General features: G+C 44.7%; 1 protein-coding gene across 1 annotated transcript; it reads left to right on the top strand.

Annotated features, from left to right (window-relative positions):
• Window positions 1-301: 301 nt before the first annotated feature.
• Window positions 302-19176, top strand: MAN2C1 (mannosidase alpha class 2C member 1). Its single transcript, XM_070953270.1, has 26 exons — window positions 302-508; window positions 1863-1988; window positions 2370-2493; window positions 3407-3477; window positions 4451-4628; window positions 4863-5052; window positions 5638-5744; window positions 6584-6694; window positions 7260-7352; window positions 8055-8171; window positions 8333-8428; window positions 9274-9419; window positions 9761-9884; window positions 10513-10634; window positions 11357-11442; window positions 12996-13166; window positions 13330-13412; window positions 14424-14518; window positions 14611-14715; window positions 15147-15303; window positions 15472-15615; window positions 16388-16497; window positions 16954-17033; window positions 17614-17762; window positions 18648-18751; window positions 18830-19176. Exons 1-26 carry the CDS (start codon window positions 339-341, stop codon window positions 18957-18959), a joined length of 3189 nt encoding a protein of 1062 aa, XP_070809371.1. The 5' UTR covers window positions 302-338; the 3' UTR covers window positions 18960-19176.
• Window positions 19177-19241: the final 65 nt, after the last annotated feature.

Here is a 19241-nt window from a genome sequence, read left to right as displayed (position 1 = left end):
CGCGAGGTTTCGGTCCGGCGCGAGGGGCGGTGCGCGTGCGTCAGCGCCCGCCCCTCCTCCACCTCCTCCTCCTCCTCCTCCTCCGTCTCTGATCAGGGATAGCGGCTCAGGCAGCGAGACTTCAGGACGAAGATCTCGCGAGAGTTGAGAACCTGAGAACGCTGGTCATCGGGGAAAGTTCGCTTACTTTTCCTTGGCCGCTAGGGGTAGACAAGCGCCGGGGTGCGGGGGTGGGACTCTGTCTTTCCTGAGCATGCGCCGTCTTCTCGGCCTATTGCGATGCGTTCTCCCCGCAAGGGTCGGAACCTTTCGTTAACCCTCTGAGGGGATCCGACGGAATGATTTGGAAGACGGACCAGAGGGGACCAACTTTTGGTGCTGAAGAAGGCATGGCGGGAGCGGGAACCGATTTAAAGTCCTCGGTGCTGAAGCACCGGCGCACGACCCTCGAACGAGCGGAAAAGTTTATTTCGCAGGATTATTTTGTGGATTGTAACCTCCGGGGAAGGTGGGTTGGGGCTGGTCCGTCCGCTAAATCCTTCCCCTGCTCCCCCCCCAAGTACAGATAGTCCTCGATTTAACAACAGTTTCCTTTAGTGACCGTTCGAAGTTATAACAGCACTGAACTAAGGGACTTGTGACTCCAATGTCTTTGCTAAACGTTCAGCTTTCTCCTGTGGCTGACTTTTGTTTATTTTTTAATTAGGGGTGATTTTATCTCTTGGGCCACAAAGCAGCTGGCTTTGAACCAGGACGCTTGAATCATCTGCAATGAATTAGAAGAAAGATGTTGGCTGGGAGCGACCTTTATTTGTTTGTGTCCCTTGGAAAGCAGTTTTAACTGCAGCAATTTAGTTGATATTTATGGAGATTCTCAGTCACGGTTGTCCCAAAGGTGTGTTTTCCAAGAGGCAACTGGACTTTCTGGTTTTTCTTTGAAGACGTTTGGTTTCTCATCCAAGAAGCTCTTCTTCAGCTCTGGAGGAGCTTCTTGAATGAGAAGTGAAACGTCTTCAAAGAAAAACCAGAAAGTTCAGTTGCCTCTTTAAAAAGCACCTTTGGGACAATTTAGTTGCTGCCTATGGAAAGCAATACTTGAAGATTTTTGTAGCTCAGGCATCATGTAAAATCGCGTTTTTTAAACTTGGCAACTTTAAGGTGTGCCGTAGTAGCGCCTACTCATGCTCTACAGTGGTGTTTTTCGACCTCACTAAACATTGAGCTATGTAGACATCAACTGCCAAAATTCCTATTGAATTCTGGGAGCTGAAGTCCACATATCTTAAAGATTCCAAGTTTGAAAAACACTCATTTAATCTATTGCTTATTAATCATTCTCACAGGACAGAAGCTGAAATGATGGAAGGAAGGAGAGAAAATCCTTAAATACTTTTTAAAGCGACTGATCAAACATGTTGGTATGCTTAATTAAAGCCAATTGGGATCCTAGGAATTTGCATTATATGCTAATTAACGGTTAATTTTAACTGTTGATGACTTTAACTGAATGGAATTCACAACACTAACCTTTGCCCAGCTTATCCAGAAACTAGTCAACCCCATTTTAATTAAGCTATAGACGTTTCCCCTCTCACTAGTGGATTATAAAGGTTGGAGTTCAATCCACCTTAACACCACTTGTTTGGGAAAAGTTGCTTTTGTGATCAATGTGTTTACTTAATGAATCTGGTCCTTAAAAGGCATCTGTGGATTCAAATCGTGCAGGGTTGAAGAACTGGGGCGCTACTCTGGAAGAGTATGACAAGTTTATCAGGGAGGAATATGCTGTCTTCCATCTCGGAGAATGTATTATCCTTTGGCGTGCTGTTTCAAAGAGCTAAAATATTCTGTGTCTTTTACAGACTGTTTGGTGACACGTGTGCATTGGCCTCTCTGTCTTACTTTGAAACTTCTAAACGAATTCCATACAATGAAGCTATCCGAGAAGAATTCAGCCCTATTAAAGTTGGAGATAGTTTTGGACAAACGTAAGTATTTCCTTATTCAGAGCTAAATTTCCCATCTCATTTCCCAAGGGAACAAAATGAAGGGTTTGTGCTTTAGTTTAGAACCACTTTAGCCTAGCGGCTAAAACTCCAGGCTAGAAAGCAGGAGATCATGAGTTCAAGTCCCACTTTAGCCATGAAAGCCAGCTGAGTGAATTTTGGACCAGTTATTCTTTCTCAGTTCAATCCATCTCGAAGAGTTGTTGTTGCGAGAAAAGTAAGTGGAAGTTATTTGTAAAAATAATGCTGGCTGGAGAATTTTGGGAAATGAAGTTCAGGTTGTCAATGTTTAAAGGGTACCTCTGTACTTTTTAGTTAATGGGATCTGTGGCATCCTGACAGTTTCAGTGTCACTTTTCTAAGGTGGCACACCTGCTGGTTTAAAGTAGAACTCAGCATTCCCAAGAAATGGACTGGAAAGGAAGTGCATCTTCTTTGGGAAAGCGACGGAGAAGGAATGATTTGGAGGGATGCTCAGCCCGTTCAGGTAAGTGACTGTCATGAAATTATCACCAGCTAGATACTTTTTCGGATTATTTTGCTTTCCACGTAAAAAAAAAAAAAATCACCCTCATTCTAAAAAGGCAAGTACACGATAAAAAAAACTGCTTCAAATTGTTGTGGCCCGCTAGCTGCCAGCTGAGCTGGTGGCAGACTTGGACGATGAAGAGGTTGGGGAGGAACTTGGGCCAGTTCTGGAGTCTGGGGAAGGCTCTCATGGATGCTCTGCATCGGATGCAGAGATAGAGCCAGGGCCATCCGGCATTTCCCAGCCACCGGAGAGGCAGCTGCCTTTGGAGGCTGAGATGAGTGAGGAGGAAGAACAGCTGGGTCCTGTTCAAGATGCAAGTATGCGCAGAGCAGTTAGGAGAGGAGAATAATGGAGGACAAGGAGTCGACTTGGGAAGAAAAGCACACGTGGACGCTGAATGGCCCCTCCCTGGCTGGGGAATAAATAGAAGGAAAGGGGAGATGTGGTCATAGGAGACAACAGTTTGTATTTCTGAAGATTTTGCTCATGGTGTTTCGTGCCACAAAGACTGCTTGCCAGAACTTAATTTGCAGCTTTTCGGCTGGGAGCTCAGGGCCTTGCAATTATCGCAAGGAACTGATTCGGTCTGTTAACTCTTTGAAGGACTGTTGCCTGACTTTTTGGTGGGTGAATGCGATTAATTCACAAGAGGTAAATAAAGAGGGGTTTTTCGTGACAAGGAGTCTTTTTTCTTATTTCTGCTAAGGCTGGGTCAGAACACAAATGCTATTCTTTGGGGGAAATGCTGGAGAGAAATAATTTTTTTAATAAAAGTATGTGATGGACGTAATAATTTAAGGATTACCTGTATTGACAATGCAGTCTTCCTGTTCCCCCTGTCCAACTATATATTATTTGCCATTATCAGAGTTTGACTCGAGAAGGTGAGAAGACCAGTTATATGCTGACGGACAGTCTAAAGGAGACCGACTCTCATGGGTGAGCCAGTATTCTGGGCTGCATTACGGAAATAATACTATTCTGCTCTAGCAATTCAGTTGAGATGAATCTGTCAGTATTTTGACATAAATCTTCGTAATAGAATAAAAGCATTCGAACTGTTTAATCGTCACGGGATAACCATTCTTTCCTGGAAATGCCAGGTGTTGAAAATGCACATAGCCTGCAATTCATAATCAGCTGACTTAAAACTAGAACAGGGGTCTGCAATCTTAAGCACTCAAAGAGCCATTTGGACCCGTTTCCCACAGAAAACAAAAACACCAGGAGCCACAAAACCTGGGTGGGCGTGGCCAACTTGATGTCACTCACTTCCACCAGTCACATGACCCCCCCCAGCTATGCCTATCCAGCCGATCATTAGGGCAGAGAACCAGTTGTTAAAAAACACCGGGAACCACAAAACCCTTTTGACATATATCTCTCTCCCCTCCCTCCCTCCCTCCCTCCCCCCTCCCTCTCTCTCTGTATCTCTATGTCTCTCTCTCTCTCCCCCTCTCTGTATCTCTCTATGTCTCTCTCTCCCCCCCTCTCTGTTTCTCTCTATGTCTCTCTCTCTCCCCCCCCCCCTCTGTATCTCTCTATGTCTCTCTCTCTCCCCCTCTCTCTGTATCTCTCTGTGTCTCTTCCCTGGCTGCTTCTCCATCCCCCGTCACCCTTACCTTCTCAGGCCAGGCGAGGAGTGACTGGGAGGGGAGGGCGAGGGGCGGGGCCAGCCAGTGGTGGGATCACCCAACGGAGCCACAGCAGATGGCCCAAAGAGCCGCATGTGGCCCTGAACTAGAACAATGTAAGTTGCCAAAATTCCAATGGAAAGAAAAAAATATTTGCCAGGGTTATGAACAAATGATCTGGGGTGGAAAATTTTGCAGTGTCAGGGCAATCACTGGGAACCTAATCCTGGCCCATGGATTATAAAAACAGAAAGGTAACACCTCTTTCCCTTCTGCAGCTTCACCCTCTATCTGGAAGTTGCCTGCAACGGTCTCTTCGGAGCTGGGAAGGGCAGCATGATCGCACCCCCAGACCCGGACAAAACGTTCTCCTTGAATAGAGCAGAGCTGGTGGTTTACAACCGGGATGTCTATGAGCTTCTGGTGGACTTCGAAATCCTCTTGGACATGGCCAAGGTGAAATGTCTTGTTTTTCCCAATTTTTTTGCAAATAGATTGGGGGAGGGGCCAGGCTGAGGTGGTATTTACCGGTTCTCTGAACTACTAAAAATTTCCACTACCGGTTAGAACCAGTAGCAACCCACCACTGACGCATTTGGATTTTGAAAGTTGAGTTCCAGATAACAACCTTATGCCTTGACGAGGTTGGATTTGAGCCAGCGTAAAATTTATATTTCCTTTCCCACTTAGCTCCTCGGAGAGGAAAACCAGCGGAGCTTCCAAGCGCTTTACGTAGCGAACCAAATGGTGAACCTGTGTGATGTCAACAACCCGGCAACCTTCCCTGCGGTGCATGAATTGGCCCGCTCTGTTTTCTGCCAGAAGAACGGAGATAGCCAGCACATCATCCATGCCATGGGCCATTGCCATATTGATTCTGGTAGGAACTGTGCGCGGGGTGGTATATTTTCCAGTCTCCCAGAAGGATGGAGGTCTTCTCCCAGGTCTTCTAATACAGGTAGTCCTCGACTTACAACAGTTCGGTTAGTGACCATCCAATGTTACAACAGCACTGAAGAAAATAGTGACTTACGACCGTTTTTCTAAAAGGTCGTAAGTGTGAAAGATGGTCATAACTCACTTTTTTCGGTGCTGCAACAGTCACGTGAAAAGCGATCATAAAGTCATTATTTTCTTCAGCGTCATTGTAACTTTCAACGGTCACTAACTGACCAAACTGTTGTAAGTTGAGGACTATGGATATATGTGGGTGCGTGGATTGCAAAGCACTTAACTTGATCCCTAAGGAATGATTTCCAGGCATTGTGCAATCCTACACATGGCTAAAGCAACTGTGAACTAAAATTAAAATTAAATTAAAATTAAAAGTCATCTTCTGCCAATCAATAAAATCTTTATTCCGGTCATAGACCAGCTGCCTAAGTACCCTATAAATCCTCTAAGCACCCTATAAAAGTGAAGCAAATGTCTTTGTGAACTGTTTTGCCTGCAATTGTCATCTTAGCTTGGCTGTGGCCTTACGAAGAGACAGTTCGTAAATGTGCACGCAGCTGGGTAACTGTCATACGGCTGATGGAGAAGAACCCGGACTTCATATTTGTCTGTTCACAGGTAATTGATGTATATAAGTGCCCATTTTTAATTGTGTTCATGCGTGTGGACTGTAATGTGGTTTCTTTGGTTTTGGATCGGGTATGATTCCTATTATTGTGGGTTTATAAACCATGGATTTTGGCTTAGAATGTGTATGAACCCAAACAGTTGTGGCTTATTCAGTGAAACACTTAACCATGTTTTAAATCTCAATAATGGTCTAATTTGGTTGCTTAGATCAGGGGTCTCTAAACTTGGCAACTTTAAAATTTGTGGGAACAGAGGATCCCGGACCTACGCACCTTCCACCGCGCCCTCAAGACCTTTTTATTCCATCAAGCTGGCCTGGCCTAATCTTCATTTTCTCCCCCTTTCCTTTTAAAATATAAATTTTAATTTGTTTTTAAATTATTGGGGTGTTTTAATTCTGTCTGGGGCCAAACTCTTTAATTCGGTTTTATTCAGCTTTTAAATTTTGTATATATGTATTTTACTTTGTGACTGTTCACTGCCCTGAGTCCTTCGGGAGTAGGGCGGTATATAAATCCAATAAACTAAACTAAACTAAACTAAACTAAACTAAACTAAACTAAACTAAACTAAACTAAACTAAACTAAACTAAACTAAACTAAACTAAACTAAACTTTAAAACATGTCTGGCTGAGAAATTCTGGGAGTTGAAGTCCACAAGTCTTAAAGTTGCCAAGTTTGGAGATCCCTGGTGTAGATCAACAAGAAACCATATGAACTAGCAACTGTGTCCAGATCTTAAAACTGCAACTTTTTGGTGTGTAAACTGCAGCTAGGGTGAAAAGACATATGCTTATGACATTTATATTGCTTTTTTCATTTGCAGGCCCAGCAGTTTGAATGGGTGAAGACCTATTACCCTGGCTTGTATGCTACAATTCAAGAATTTGCAAAAAAAGGACGCTTCATACCGGTTGGGGGAACCTGGGTAGAAATGGTAAGTCTGCATTACAGGTGGTCCTTGCTTACTGACCCCTCATTCAGCGACGGCTTGAAATTATGATTACACTGAAGAAAGGGACATGTGAAATCCTGCCATAATCACAGCACTGTCAAGAGTTCCCTGAACACAATGTGGACCTGCCTACTTTTATGGCCATCCCTCCCTGCTGGCCCCAGCTGACCTTTGTCCTTGTCTTCGTCTGGATGCAGCATGTGAGGTCAAATTTGGAAAGAAAGCGGGTTCGGCAAAACGTAGAAGAGTGATATTGCTAAACCCCTTGTGATACTCAAGATCTCCAGAACCACAAATGGTAGATTTAGGCTAATGCTAGTTGTAGCAACATTGGGTTCAATGGTCATTGGTGAACTGAGGTTTGCTACTGATGCGGGGGTTCAGTTCTCAGTCTAGAAGAGCGATGGGGAACTATGTCCCTTATACGATCTGTGAACTTCCACTCCCAGAATTCCTGAGCCTGGGAATTGAAGTTCCCAAATCGTAGAAGGGCCATTACTCCCCTCCACTCCCGGTATAGAAATACAGGTGTTTTATTCCCTCCCAGGATGGAAACCTTCCAAGTGGAGAATCCATGGTTCGCCAGTTCCTGCACGGACAGCGTTTCTTCCAGCAGGAATTTGGGAAGCTGTGCTTAGAGGTGCATATCTATCTATATTCCTTATTTCCTGCCTTCCACGTGCTTCCCTAATTCTCTTCGGTCCTGGGGGAATGGCATTTTTGTAGCTTTAAATCCTAAATCAAAACCAGTGTTGTCCATTAACTTAAAATGTTGTGGATAGAAGCAGGGACAGTAAAAAATTCCTATGCCAGTCCAGTGAATTCAGCTCACCCTCCACATAAATCCTGTAGCAATCAGTGAACTAAATTGCCAAATTGGAGATTGAAGGATATTTAAATTCACCCTATGCTCTTCGGTAGGGCAGACCAAGACATTACACTTTCCTGTAACTATATATAATATTTTGTTTAGATTCCTAGTGACTGTACCTGGATAAGTCCCTGCAGTTTTCTTGTCAAGGTTTTTTAAAAGTGGTTTGCCATTGCCTCCTTCCCAGTCTGAAAGAGAGTGACTGGCCCAAGGTCATCCAGTTGGTTTTGTGCCTAAGGCAGGACTAGAACTCACCTCTTTTCATTTCTAGCCTAAGGCCTTAACCCCTACTATTTCTCTCCCATAATTGTATAAGAAGCTAAACTGAATTTCCTCATCACTCTGCACTGCCAAACATCTATTTCCAGTGAATCGTGTTTTTCCTACGATTCACATTTTTATTCTCAGCTTGTTCTATATATTAACTGCCAGCGCTTTGCACACAATGCCATTTCTTTCTCCCCAAATCAGTTCTGGCTGCCTGACACATTTGGTTATTCAGCACAACTGCCACAAATAATGCGTGGCTGTGGGATACGTCGTTTCTTAACTCAGAAGTTGAGCTGGAATCTGGTGAATACTTTCCCGGTAAGATTTATGTTTTAATTCAAATAAACCTGGATGCAGGGACCCGTTGATCTGTGGTTGGTCTCGCCTTGATATTAGTCCGGAATTTATTTCAAGAGAAATCCCATTGAACTCTTTGAGGACTAGGCTGTTTATCGACTACTTGCAATCTTCTCTCGTAGCACAACACTTTTTTCTGGGAAGGCATGGATGGATCCCGGGTTTTGGTTCACTTCCCTCCTGCAGATTCCTATGGATTGTCCGGTCGTGTGGATGAGGTGAGTAAACCCAGGAAAATCGATTCTCCAAAATATTAGAATGTGCAGAAATGGATAGATTAACAGTTGAAATGAAAGAGAAGGAAGATACGAAATACTTTGAAAAATGGGATTTGTTTTATCAATGGTTAACTAATAGAAACAGAAGTTAGAACATTTAAAATTATAAGAGAAGGATTAATTTTACTATGAGGGCTTATTATGATATGTTTATTATTAAGATGAATTAATGTTGATAGTAAGCATAGTATAGTATTAGTGTTAGTATTAGTATTAGCATAGCATAGCATAGCATAGCATAGCATAGCATAGCATAGCATAGCATAGCATAGCATAGCATAGCATAGCATAGCATAGCATAGCATAGCATAGCATAGCATAGCACAGTACAGTACAAATAGCCTTTATTGTCATTGTACATCATATATACAATGAAATTGGTTTAACCTCTCTGGTGCAATCCATAACAGAAAATACAAAACAACATAAATAACATACAGAATAATCCCTATACAAGTAATTGGGGGAAAAAGATTAGTCATACGTTTCTATATGTGCATGGAGTGATTGTGATTGTGTTGAGAAAATACTGTTATTATATGGTTACTAATAACGAACATTATTACTATTATGATGATGATTATTGCTCAAATTGACTGTAACCAGACAACACACTGTTTATATAGACAAAAAAAATATATCAATTCTCCATTGTCACAGGAGAAGGAACAAGCCCAATAAATTACAATTCAGCTTCCTTTGAAGGTAGGAAATGCCCAGAGATGTGCTTAAAATATTGGGTGAATGGGAGATCTTCCCTCATCCTTATGCTGCCTCTCTCTTAGATGTTGAAAACGGTGAAGAATAATAAGGACAAGGGCCGTGTGAATCACAGTGTCGCTCTGTTTGGGTTTGGAGATGGAGGAGGGGGCCCTACCCAGAAGATGCTGGACAGGCTACAGAGGATGAAGGATACAGATGGCTTACCCAGGTTGGTTCCTCTTGGCTAAACTCTATAAACAAACCAGAAACAAAGCCAAGAAAATACAATTCTCTACTTGGTATATCATGCCTTAGAGCAGGGGTCTCCAAACTTGGCAACTTTAAGACTTGTGGACTTCAACTCCCAGAATTCCTCACCCAGCACGGAGACTCCTGCCTTAGAGCACTGTTTCTCAACCTTAACCCAGGCTGGCTGGGGATTTCTGGGAGTTGAAGTCCATCTTAGAGTTGAGAAAATACTGCCTTAGAGAGTAATTTCCTTAAATGAATGCAAAGACCAAGATTGTCATGGTTGGGTGTTCTCAGCAATGGTGATTTTCTTTCACACAGGGTTCAGATGTCTGTCCCAGATCAATTTTTCTCTGCCCTGGAGAAGGAAAAGGCTCAGCTCTGTACTTGGGTTGGAGAACTGTTTTTGGAGCTGCATAATGGCACCTACACAACTCATGGGCAGGTGAGAGAGAGCACACGACTTCATAGGAATTTTATAGAAATTTCTGTTAATGCTACACTGCAGGCTCCAGGATTCAAAACAATACATCTGGAATATATATTAATATTATGGTTCATTGCACAATTAGCCAGAAGTTTAGACTGGATTTGGCATTTTTATGCACTTACCAAGACCTTCCGAAAGACCTGGGATAGGCAGGTGCTGTTTGATAGTATTAAAGGAATGGTTTCAGGATGTAAGCTGTTCTGAGTAAAGCTGCCTTTTGCAATTGACTGATGGTGATTTTGTCAATTCCCTGCCAAGTAAGCTGCCTTTTGCAATTGACTGATAGTGATTTTTGTCAATTCCCTGCCAAGTAAGCTGCCTTTTGCAATTGACTGATGGTGATTTTGTCAATTCCCTGCCAAGTAAGCTGCCTTTGGAATTGACTGATGGTGATTTTTGTCAATGCTGGTGGCGTTCAAGGGATGCTCCATTATTCAGCAATGAGTACTTGTATTAATTCAGCAATTGCTATCTCAGTAGGATTTCTGATCTGCTTTCCTTCCCTACTGCTTCATTTTTCATTTTTATTTCTAAGTCGCTGGACATTTTGTATAAAATCCTGTTATTTTCTGTCTGGATTCAGATTAAAAAGGGAAATAGGGAATGTGAGCGTTTACTCCATGACATCGAGATCCTGAGTAGTTTGGCTCTGGTGCAGAAACGTTCTTTCCGGTATCCTTCTGCTCAGCTTCAACACCTTTGGAGGTATAAACTTCAAAATGCAAAATTTTGGTTTTTCGTAGAATATAGAAGCTTGTGGAAATGGGACTGAGTGGCCATAGGTGTGAGTGATGTCAAGTTGGCCACACCCACTCAGTCACATGCCCCCCCACCTAGCTACGCCCACTGAACCCGTAGCGAAAAATGTTGAATGTGTAGTGCCAAACATACCTTCAGGACAATGCAAACTAGAAACATACTTCTCAACCTTAATATGAGAATATGGCATTTCAGAGGAAAGAGAGAGAGAGAGAGAGAGAGAGAGAGAGAGAGAGAGAGAGAGAGAGAGAGAGAGAGAGAAGGGTATAGAAAGACATAAAAACAAAAAATAGATATACAAAGAAGGACTTCTGACTTCTGAGGATATACAAGGCACTTGCATTCAGCTCTTAGTTCAAGGCTGCAAAACTAACTTCTTATCTCTCTGATTGCTAATTTATGTCGTTTTTTTAAAGTGCATGTTCACAGAATTTAATAAAAGTATTATGAGAATCTGGTCTTTTAATTGGAACACTGTATTGAGGCTGGTGCAAATGAGACACGTCGAGTGAAATCATTGTGAGCCCGCTATTTTATGCAGAAGAATTAATCCAGCTACGTAATACTCTTTGATGACACCAAACTACGAGTTAATCCAGTTGCATCTTTCTGAGGCCCTCCATATTCTCTGTGTATGTGATCTCCCTTCCTCTCTTTTTCGGCTGCAGGCTCCTGCTCTTGAATCAATTCCACGATGTCTTGCCAGGCAGTTGTATCCAGCTTGTAGCAGAGGATGCCATGCGGTACTACTCAGGTGAGAAAGAACCAGCCCTGGAGAATTTATTTGGTTAGGGCAGCTGCCAAAGCTCAGGGATCATACATGGCCATTGGAGTCCTAAGGCTTTGCTGCTTGCGTTGGTTTGCGAGAGGTAGACTGTGACTCAAAACGCCAGGTTCAGCCCTGATGTTCTGGTGATTTAGTGCAGTGTTTCTCAACGTTGGAAGCTTGAAGATGGGTGGACTTCAACTCCCAGAATCCCCCAGCCAGCAGCGCTGGCTGGGGGATTCTGGGAGTTGAGTCCACCCATCTTCAAGCTACCAAGGTTGAGAAACACTGATTTAGTGCCTGTCCTGATGGACATCCATGGCGGCTGTCTGCCTCCATGGTTCTGCTCAGCAGAAGATAGCTTTCTTCCTTTCGATAGAATCATTTAAACTAGGTTGTGACATCCTGGGTAATAGGACAGAGGAAAGGTCTACATGAGGGCTACAAAAGAGGCTTAGATGTTATGGCCCGCCAACTGCCAGCGGAGCTGGTGTCAGACTCAGACAGTGAGGAGGTTGGGGAGGAACATGGGCCAGTCCCGGAGTCTGGGGAAAGGCTCTGCGTCGGAGGCAGAGCTGGGGCCAGGGCTGTCAGACAGTTATCAGCTGCCTTCGGAGTCGGAGATCAGTGGGGCAGAAGAACAGCTGGAGCCTGTTCCCGATGTGCGCATGCGCAGAGCTGCCAGGAGAAGGGAACAGCTAAGAGCCTTGTCTGAGCCTTCTCTGTGGGGGCACCTACTATCTGGAATGAGCTCCCCCCAGAGATACGGAGGATCCTGGATCTACGCACCTTCCGCCGCGCTCTGAAGACCTTTTTATTCCATCAGGCTGGCCTGGCCTAACTGTTTCCCTTTTTTCCCTTTTTAAAACGTAAATTTTAATTCGTTTTTAATTTATTGGGGTGTTTTAAATCTATCTTCGGCCAAATTGTTTAATTCGATTTTATTCAGTTTTAAATTTTGTATTTATGTTTTTTATCCTGTGGCTGTTCACCGCCCTGAGCCCTTCGGGAGTAGGGCGGTATACAAATCAAATAAAACTAAAAACTAAACTAACTAACTAAGGAACAAGGGCCGACTGTGGAGTAAAGGCACAGGTGAATGGTGAATGGCCCCTCCCATACGAAATAAAAAGGAGCGAAGGGGAGGGGAGTTTGCAGGAGACAATTAGTTCAATTCATTAGGGTGAAGATCTGTTCCTGACTTCTTGCCAAGTATTGTCTGCTACAGAGTGGCGTTTGCAAGATATCGGCCTGGCAGCTCTCCAAGCCTGATAAAAGTTGAAAGACTGTTGGCCGGGACTTTGCTGGAGAGGAATTCCCTTTAACCTAAATAAAAGGGGTTTTATCGGGACGAGGAGTCTGCTTCATGATCTTGGAAGGCCTAGGGCAGAACATTAGGCTTATAACTCTGATTTAATCTCTTCTGCAGCACACTAAGGCTCAAGTTTTCTTTGCTTGTATACAGCATCGGCATAGCTCATTCTGAATGCGGACAGTCCTTTGATGGAGTCCTTCCTCTCTTCCTCTCTCCTTCCTTCAAGAAATTCGCAGGTCTGGAGCCCAGCTTCTGAAAGAGGCCGCCCATTCTTTGTGCGGAGAACTGTTGGACAGCAAGGACCAGAGCAATGATACCATCCTGGTTGTCAACACTTTGCCATGGGAAAGAACCGAAGTCGTTTCCAAAACTGGACCGCAAGGAACTGAGACTTTAGGTGCCGACCCTGCTTTAATTTTAGGCTTGTACACAGCAAGAGTCCCTACCTACAATGTCTCGGGCGCTTTAAACAAATGCACTTTTCTTTAGATTGATTGGGAACCGATTCTCAAAAGGTCGACTGTAATTCCTCTGTCTCTTTCGGTGTCTTTCAATACCAGCTTTGGTTACACTTCCCAGCCTGGGCTTCTGTGCTGTTGAAGAGCCATTATCTCCTCCACATCCTGTGACCGTCAGTAAAGAGGTGAGCTTGTTGTAACCTTTTTGAGAGTCTGTTGTAACTTTGAATGGTTGCTAAGTTAGGACTACCTGCACAAAAACCAGAGAATGACTGCCTTTTGAGTTATCTTTTTTTTTTTTTAATTTGATTTATATGCCACCCTTCTCTGGAGACTCAGGTCGGCTTACAGTGCGTTAAGCAATAGCCTTCATACTTTTGTATATTTATACAAAGTCAGCTTATTGCCCCCACAAACTGGGTCCTCATTTTACCCACCTTAGAAAGGATGGAAGGCTGAGTCAACCTTGAGCCTGGTGAGATTCGAATTTACAGTAATTGCAGACAGCTGGTGTTAATCACAATGCTTTTAGTCTGCTGAGCCACCAGGCTTCTATCTCAGTCTATGTTAACACTGTCTTTAAAGATGGCGATAATATAGTGTAATGGTATGTGAGAAATAGAAGTTTACAGAGTCAGCCTCTTGCCCCCCAAAATCTGGGTCCTCATTTTACCCACCTCGGAAGGATGGAAGGCTGAGTCAACCTTCAGATGGTCAGGATCGAACTGCTGGCAGTAGGCAGAGTTAGCCTGCAATCCTGCATTGTAACCACTGCGAGGGAGGGAGGGAGGGAAGGAATGAAGGAAGGGAAGGGAAGGGAAGGGAAGGGAAGGGAAGGGAGGAAGGAAGGAAGGAAGGAAGGAAGGAAGGAAGGAAGGAAGGAAGGAAGGAAGGAAGGAAGATAGCAATAGCACTTAAACTTGTATACCGCTTCACAGAGTGCTTTTACAGCCCTCTCTAAGCAGTTTACAGAGTCAGCCTCTTGCCCCCAACAATCTGGCACCTCATTTTACCAACCTGGGAAGGACGGTGGGCTGAGTCAGCCTTGAGCCTGGTGAGATTCAAATTGCCAAATTGCAGGCAGCCAACAGCCAGCTGAAGTAGCCTGCAGTACTGCACTCTAACCACTGCGCCACCGAGGCTCATAATGTAGCTTTGCCATAAAGTAGGGAATCTTTCATTGTTTTCAACCCCAGGCAGATGGTTCTGTGACGTTGGCCAATGGTATCATCCAAGCCTGCCTCGATCCTTTGGGACGGATGGTGTCCCTTTCTTTACTACACCCAAAAAGGTACGTCTTCATCTTAAGTACACGATCCGTACGAAGTTCTGCAAACAGGGCGGCTCTCCCCTGACCCCTCTGGGTTGGACTTCTCGTTGCAGAGAGGCTGTTCCGGAGGGTTGCCGGGCCAACCAGTTTGTGATCTTTGATGATGTCCCTCTGTATTGGGATGCCTGGGATGTGATGGATTATCACCTGGAGACCAGGTAAGACGCCTGTGTCAAGGTTCCAAGTAATACATCCCCTTCAATGAGAACTCCGAGGCAGTCATATTCCTCCAGGAACATTTCATTGGGACACATCAAATTGGCACAGACTCAGTGGAAAACCCGCTCTTAGGTTCCCGCCGTTTTTACACCCAATTAAAAGTTAAACTTTTTCACTTCTCCCCAGAGCAGGGGTGAAATCCAGCAGGTTCTGACAGGTTCTGGAGAACCAGTAGTGGAAATTTTGAGTAGTTCGGAGAACCGGCAAATACCACCTCTGGCTGGCCCCAGGAGTGGAGTGGGAATGGAGATTTTGCAATATCCTTCCCCCTGAAATTCTGGGAGTTGAAGTCCACAAGTCTTAAAGTTGCCAAGGTTGGAGACCTATAATTTTGAGCCAGCAATTTTCTACCCACTCTTTTTTTTCCCAGGAAGCCCATCACCCATCTCATAAAACCCCTGGAAATTTCCACCCCAGGCGGCCTGCGGGGCAGCGTGACTTTCTCCCTGCAGCTCAGCGAGAGGAGCATCCTAACCCAAGAGGTCATCCTGGATGCGGCGAGCCCTTACATCTCCTTCCGGACTCAGGTTTGCTTTTCTTTTTTCTTTTTTCCTCGTACAAATGTTCACCAGCTGGGTAAAATTCTACTTTGTCTTTCTTCTCCTGATCTGCAGATCTCTCCTCCTTAGTTATGAACTACCTCTGAGGAAAAAAATGCTATTTTAAAAAAAAAAATTTGTTTGCTTGCATTCCAGGTTGACTGGAACGAAGCTCACAAGTTCCTCAAGGTGGAATTTCCAGCCAAGGTTCGGAGCCCAAATGCCACTTACGAGATCCAGTTTGGCCACTTGCAGAGACCGACGCATTGGAACACGTCCTGGGATTGGGCCCGGTTTGAGGTGAGGCTCTTCTTCTCCTAACTGGTATTCCCAGGATGGAGCGATCAAAATTCTGCTTGTGGTTTTTATGAACAGCTCTTCAATAGCTCCATGGTGCCTGCCATCCTGAATTTCTGCTTGGTTTTTTTTTTTACGGACGGCTCTTCAATGGCTCCATGGTGGCCGCCATCTTGAATTTCTGCTTGTTCTTTTATGTACGGCTCTTCTGTGGCTCCATGATGGCCGCCATCTTGAATTTCTGCTTGGTTTTTTTTTATGAACAGCTCTTCAATGGCTCCGTGGTGGCCACCATCTTGAATTTCTGCTTGTTTTTTTAACGAATGGCTCTTCAATGGCTCCAAGGTGGCCACCATCTTGAATTTTTGGACCATTCTGTCTCACAGACCAGGCTGAGCCTCAGGGAGGGCTCAAACGTGTCATCCGTCTCGAGTCGTTTTGCACCCACAAGAGACCTAAATCTAGCCCAGCTTGAATTGTACTTACTTCTTATCTCCTGCTATTTTCCCTTGACCATTAGTAGCTCAGATTCTTGTAGAGAGCTTAAGCTTGCAATAAACCTTTATATGCATTTGAACTGCATGGAGGACCTGATTTCCCCTGCGTTTGAGAGAGATTTCTCAAACAACTCAAGCCCGAAATACGTTTGTGAGACGCCTTGTTGATCACCACACCAGTTTTAATGAAAATGAACGGATCCTGCTAACCCTGTAGCCACTCTGAAGCGTAGTTTATGTTTGTATTTTGGTTTTCTTTTTCCTTTTTTTTTTTTTAGGTGTGGGCTCACAAATGGGTAGACTTGTCCGAGCACGGCTTCGGGGTTGCCCTGTTGAACGACTGCAAATATGGCTGCTCGGTCCACGACAACGTGATGAGTTTGTCCCTGTGAGTTTTGGCGGACGGTGGGAATTCCTGGGTTATGGCAGAAATGATTTTTTAATAATAATAATAATAATAATAATTTTATTTCTATACCGCCCTTCTCCCGAAGGACTCAGGGCGGTGTACAGCCAATTTAAAAACACAAGACACAACAATGATTAAAAATTAAAATAATTAAATAGATTTGGCCGATTTAAAACCCCAAAAATTTAATTTAAATTTGGGGGATGACTTTGGCCTTGCCTGCTGGGTTAGATTTTTTTTTTTTTGTCTTTTGAGTTCCTGTCGACTGATATTTTGTAGAGTTTTCATGGGCAACTTGGCAACTTCAAGTTGCGTTTCGTGCATTAGAAGGCGGGGGGGAGATATAATTCATGTCAACGTTGGCTGTTTGGATCATCAACAAGGAAAGCGTGTGGTGTGGATGAGTGGATAATATGAGTTTTGATTCCCTCGAAGGTTACGTGCTCCGAAGTCCCCTGATGCTACTGCAGATATTGGACATCATCAGTTTACCTATGCAGTGATGCCTCACCTGGGTAAGCAACACCTGAGAACCTGATCTTGACAGACCGCTCTTCTTTTCTTCTTCTCCTTCTCCTCCCTCCTTCCTGCTTCTTCATCATCTCCTTCTTCTCCTTCTCCCTCTCTCCTCTGCTTCTTTTTCTTCTTCTCCCTCTTCCATTCCTCCCTCCTCTATTTATCCTTCCTTCCCTTCTTCTTCCTTCCTTCCTTCCTTCTCTCCCTCCTTCCTTCCCTTCTTCCTTCCTTCCTTCCTTCCTCCCTTCCATCCTTCCTTCCTTTCCTTCCCTTCCTTCCTTCCCTCCCTTCTTCCTTCCTTCCTTTCCCCTCCCTCCCTCCCTTCTTCCTTCCTTCCCTCCCTCCCTTCCATCCTTCCTTCCTTCCTTCCCCTTCCTTCCCCTTTGCAGTTAGTTTCTGCAAATCAGCTGCTAATTTTGTTTTTCCTAAATTGTACCATTTGCCCAGATGTTGGTTCACTGGGAAGACTGGCAGAAGGAATGGGAAGACACGACAAAAACTAGAGGGGAAACAATACCTCCTGACTGTTGGTGGCCTACTTTAAATAACGCCCTGACTCTACAGTTTTGTCACCCACAGGTTCTTTCCAAGAAGCTGGGGTAATCCAGCAGGCCTACAGCTTGAATTTTCCCCTTCATGTCATGGAGGGCGTTCCTCCTGGGCCGTGTCCAGTCTGGAGTGCCTTCTCTGTCCTGTCTCCAGCTGTTGTCCTGGAAACAATAAAGCAGGTAAAGGGCCTGACGTAAAAATGCAATCATTAAACTCAGTTCATCTGCGCATGCTTCCTGTCTGGATCACCTTGCAAGGCTGATACCCTTCTCTCCCCTCTTGCTTTTTCAAACCAAGAAATGTCTTTTGAGACATTTGTGAGCCCCCCCCCCAATTCCTTCTGTAGCTCAGCTGCTACAGTTCTCACCATTGTCTAGTCTGTGGCTCTTCCTCCTGCCTCTCAAGGTTGCTCCCACATACCATTACAATTTATCACAAAACTAATGGGATTCAGGGAGGTTTTATGTTCAACTCGGAAGCCAGCTAAGTTTAAAGTAAAGGTAAAGGTTTCCCTCGCACATACATGCTAGTGGTTCCCGACTCTAGGGGGCGATGCTCATCTCCGTTTCAAAGCCGAAGAGCCAGCGCTGTCCGAAGATGTCTCCGTGGTCATGTGGCTGGCATGACTCAACGCCGAAGGCAAATGGAATGCTACTACCTTCCCACTAAAGGTGGTCCCTATTTTTCTACTTGCATTTTTTTTTTTTTACGTGCTTTCGAACTGCTAGGTTGGCAGAAGCTGGGACAAGTAACGGGAGCTCACTCCGTTACGAGGTGCTAGGGATTCGAACCGCTGAACTGCCGACCTTTTGATTGACAAGCTCAGTGTCTTAGCTACTGAGCCACCGTGTCGCTTAGTTGTGGCCAGTTCTTTCTTCTCCTGCTTTCAGTAAACATTTGAGTGAATCTTGTGTTCTAGGTGAAGATTCTCTTGAGTTTTCATCAAGCACACCTTTCTCTGTCCCTAGCAGCATCTTACTAGAGCAGGGGCAGGTGTAGCTACACAGAAGGAAAGAATCGTGTTGAGCTGACCAGGGGATCTTTCTTTTGGTCTCTTTCCCCAGGCTGAGGACAGACCAGACGCCTTGGTCATCCGACTTTACGAGTCCTACGGCAGCACCGTTGACACCTGGCTTCAAATGGGCTTCCCGATTCAAGAGGCAGTCGTGTAAGTGGAAAGAGGATGTCTTAATGGCCAGTTTTTTCCCCAAGGCCCCTTCTCTGACAGTATCACTGTCTTCTGCAGGTGTGACCTCCTTGAAAGGCCTGATCCCAATACCTCCTTGGTTCTGGAAGAAGATCGGTTGAAGCTTTCTTTTCGGCCCTTCCAAATACTCTCTATCCTGCTGGTCTTGAAAGGACAGAGTAGGGACTGAGGCTTACAACAGACTGCCTGCGGCTGCCTGCGATGAACCGGGGCATGGCACAGAGGCCTGGTTAGACCGGGCCTGGTAGCTCAGCAGACTAAAAGCATTGTGATTAACACCAGCTGTCTGCAATTACTGTAAGTTCGAATCTCACCAGGCTCAAGGTTGACTCAGTCTTCCATCCTTTCGAGGTAGGTAAAATGAGGACCCGGATTGTGGGGGCAATAAGCTGACTTTGTATAAAAAAGAACACCGCTTGGGGGGAGCGAAAGCCCTACTAAGCAGGTATAT

The sequence above is a fragment of the Pituophis catenifer genome, unplaced genomic scaffold (genome assembly GCF_029215685.1).
Source record: "Pituophis catenifer annectens isolate HBS135680 unplaced genomic scaffold, rPitCat1.0.hap2 SCAF_14, whole genome shotgun sequence".
Classification (NCBI taxonomy): domain Eukaryota; kingdom Metazoa; phylum Chordata; class Lepidosauria; order Squamata; family Colubridae; genus Pituophis; species Pituophis catenifer.
The sequence above is the reverse complement of the archived record's forward strand: the minus strand, read 5'-3'. Positions and strand labels throughout refer to the sequence as shown.